General features: G+C 33.0%; 1 protein-coding gene across 1 annotated transcript; it reads right to left on the bottom strand.

Annotated features, from left to right (window-relative positions):
• Positions 1–1,112: 1,112 nt before the first annotated feature.
• Positions 1,113–3,218, bottom strand: LOC140431325 (uncharacterized). The gene has a single exon (XM_072519256.1). The coding sequence runs from the start codon at positions 3,216–3,218 to the stop codon at positions 1,113–1,115; it is 2,106 nt and encodes a 701-aa protein (XP_072375357.1).
• Positions 3,219–3,545: the final 327 nt, after the last annotated feature.

Below are 3,545 nucleotides of genomic sequence, written 5' to 3'. Positions count from 1 at the left end.
AACTGGTTAATAATTTTATGTAACTTTTTAACATTTCTTGTTTTTTCGTAAAATAAAATATCGCGTTTTATTCTTTTAATATCTGCACGAAACTGATCGACTCGTTCACGAAACTTTTTTGAACGCATACTGTTCACATTAACGAGCTTTTAAAACTCTTATATCCCTCTACTCTGAGTGACTTGCAGACCCCCACTCCTAATGATATAGTAACACTAGATTGTACCACATCCCCCACGCATCGCAAGTCCCCCACTCAAACTAATTAGCATACTTATAGTATAGTTTTGTGTTCAAAATATAAGAAACAAGAGGAACATGTCGTATAAATATTGTGATAATTTGGATAATCAACCTAGTGGTGACGAGTGGGATATATTTCCGACACTCTCTTTTTATATTGTACGACAAAAGCTGTGCCTTATTTGTCGTAAAATGTCTGGAACTAGACTTATTCCAAGAAATTTAATATTTAAAGGGTGGAAATTGGTATTTGAATTTTGCACATTTTGTAGTGAAACTAGACCCATGGGATTATCTCATCGAAACGTAGGATATCGTGATGGGTTATTGGAATCTCCACCACATAAATGGGACTCCCCACGGCCTGTGTTAGATTTACTATAAATAGATGTTAAAACCTTGGTAGAGATTATTAAAATGGTATCATTTGACTTTATTGTTTTACAAGCAATTCTGGGAAATCTGCTTTTAATCCAGCAACCAATCAATGTTAGGGAAGTTTTTGTGTGCTTTGACAGTAATGGTACACTAAATGAAACATGGCCTGAGACATGGTCAAGAATGGAATCATATCCGGGAAACCATTTTTTACCAACTTTACAAGCTGAAATACCACTAAACAGCACTAAATATAAATTGCGTTTTAGACATATAAGTGGTAGAAGCAGTGACTCCAAATGGTTAGAACTTTATAATGAAAGATTTAAAAAGGATAAAGTTATATCTCCAATATTTTATTATATAGCTATTTGTTCTACTTTTTCTATACTTGCGGTATTAATAGAATTTTTTAAGATTTTAAATAAAAAGATTTGTTTATATACATGTGTTTTATTGATACATATAAATATACAATTATTATACAAAATTTACAAATATGAATCATATTGAAAGGAATTGACTTTAAAAAGTTCATCCAAAGGAATATTTTCTAAATCGGATAATGCCGGAGCGTCTAGCAGCTTATTCCCAAATGTTATAAGGTCATCTATATTACCATTATGTGAAGTGATTAAAAAATGCCCCCACGCAAGTGTTTTTACGTCACCGTTTATAACATAGCGTTTGTCATCCTTAGCAGATAGTGCAATTTTATTTCTAAGTTCTGTATATATGGTGTGTAAATTAGACACAAATACATACATTTTTCTAAATATTACACCACCTTTTTTAACTAACAGAACGTAATCACTCATTTGCAGTTGTGTTTTGGTTATGTGTTTTGAAATGCCTTTTGCTTTTTTTATTAGTTCATTTGCTTCTATACAATAAGCTTTAGCACCTGTACCATAAAAACATTTAATGGGTATAGATGCAAATTCATCTTTCATTTTTCCTAATATTGAAGGGGTTTTCGGTATCCCGTGAATATTATAAGTCGGATAGTTGGAGGTGTCGAAATGTTCTAAATTTCTTTTCATATCCGCATAGAAATTGGGGGTATATATCTCCATAATCAAGGAGTCTGTGTCTGTGTATAACAAGTTTGCAGCTTCTCCATACTTCTTTTTGATGTATCCATAATAAAAATCATATATCACAATTTTCGATAAATCTAAAATTGTAAATCCAACATAGAGAGGCTTATCGTAAACTATTTTGGTTTTACCCAAATGAACCGCAACCAAATTTTCATTAAACACAGAACAAGACTTGAATTCTGGTTTCGAGATAAGTGCCCTGGCTCCCAACGAATTTGTTTTGGTTTCCCAGCGAGTACAAAGGCGGATATCCTTTCTTTTTTCAAGATTCTCTAAAGTCTTTCCGAATATCGCATTATTTAGCAATTTAAAGAGATCCCGCTCAAACTCGTTTTTGGCTTTGTTTCTAAGTGATGTGTTTAGGTCAATATATTTTTTTAGCCATGGTGATTGCGAAAACTCTAGTATACGATGAATCCTTTTTAGTACCAGACCATACTTAAGACACTGTTTAAGATTGCGATAATGAATGACGTATTTAGTTTTATTGTTGAGATTTGGTATAAGTTTAGGATATTTGCTTCCTGGTGGTACCATGCTTTCGGGGCAGAATGGCATATCATTATGTGCAGAATGTAAATGAGCTGGATATTCCAAATCTACTTCCAACACATACCCTTTATCCGCATCATCTTTCACCGAAAAACAGTTAAAGTTTTCAACATCCGTTACCCATTTGAAATGTCCATATGGAAGATATTGACACATGGCAGCACCATATAAATTTGTGGCATCTAGATACATGATGTAAGACTCGGGTTGTTGAGGATCAAAGTTGGGTACATAATGATTATTTGCCACTGCTTCTCTTTTACAACATTGTGCCACACCTCCTCGTACCCCTTTCTTTAAAAAGTGTACCATGTCAATGTCGGTAAGAAGCTCCAGTTCAATTTTGGTGTATCTTAACATGGCATCCCAACTTAGTGCAGGAGCTGTTAGGTAGTGACAAGGATCTAAATTGTATTCTTTGTGACATATGTTTCTAAAGTTCTCAAACACGTCAGCTAATAATAAGACATCTGAGATTAGGTACAACATAGCATAGTCACTAATAGATTTACAATCAAATGTGTTCCATACATCAATTGCTCTTGCATAATCGTCATCAGAAATGTCTTGGTTAGTTAGATTATTGTAGAAATTTTCTTTGGGCGGTAGTGTTTTTTCTTTGAGTTTGTCAAATCCATCCATATATGAATAAGGAAAAACACCCTTGCGTCTCACAAGTTCAAATTGTTTAGTATCTGGGAAATACTTTCTAATTTCTATACATTGCTCTGAGTTTAAAGTTGCGCTCAGAGTATCCAAAGGTTTCGCCAAAAATCTGTATGAATCAACAAATTTCAAATAAATATATTTATGTGGGTCCTTTTCTACCAATATTGATTTAGAAATTGTTATATATTTTTCTTTGGTCTGGGCAACTACTGAAACTTTTTCACCAGCTGTTGAAAGCTCTTTAACAAATAGATGACAGTCATAATTGCTCATATTGTGTAAAAATACAGGTATTGAATTTGAGAGTTTGTAATTTATATTACAGGAATTATGAGCTGGCCCAAGATATTTTGAAGTTAAATGATGATGATCTCTTACTTTATGATTAAAAGGATTAAAGGGTTTTTTTACACAAGTAACATTCAGTAGCGCTCACATGTTTTTCAAATTCTTCTTTTGTTAACGGTAACATTGGTTTAATATGTTTAAGGTGATTCGTGTATAGTTCATTTACTAAACACTCTAGTTTCTGTATAAATACTTTGGGAGCATCCTCTCCTTCATATTTTATTAGTTTTGAAAGTGAATCATCATAGTTGC

The sequence above is a fragment of the Diabrotica undecimpunctata genome, unplaced genomic scaffold (genome assembly GCF_040954645.1).
Source record: "Diabrotica undecimpunctata isolate CICGRU unplaced genomic scaffold, icDiaUnde3 ctg00000632.1, whole genome shotgun sequence".
Lineage (NCBI taxonomy): Eukaryota > Metazoa > Arthropoda > Insecta > Coleoptera > Chrysomelidae > Diabrotica > Diabrotica undecimpunctata.
This window is presented reverse-complemented; position numbering and strand designations above follow the sequence as displayed.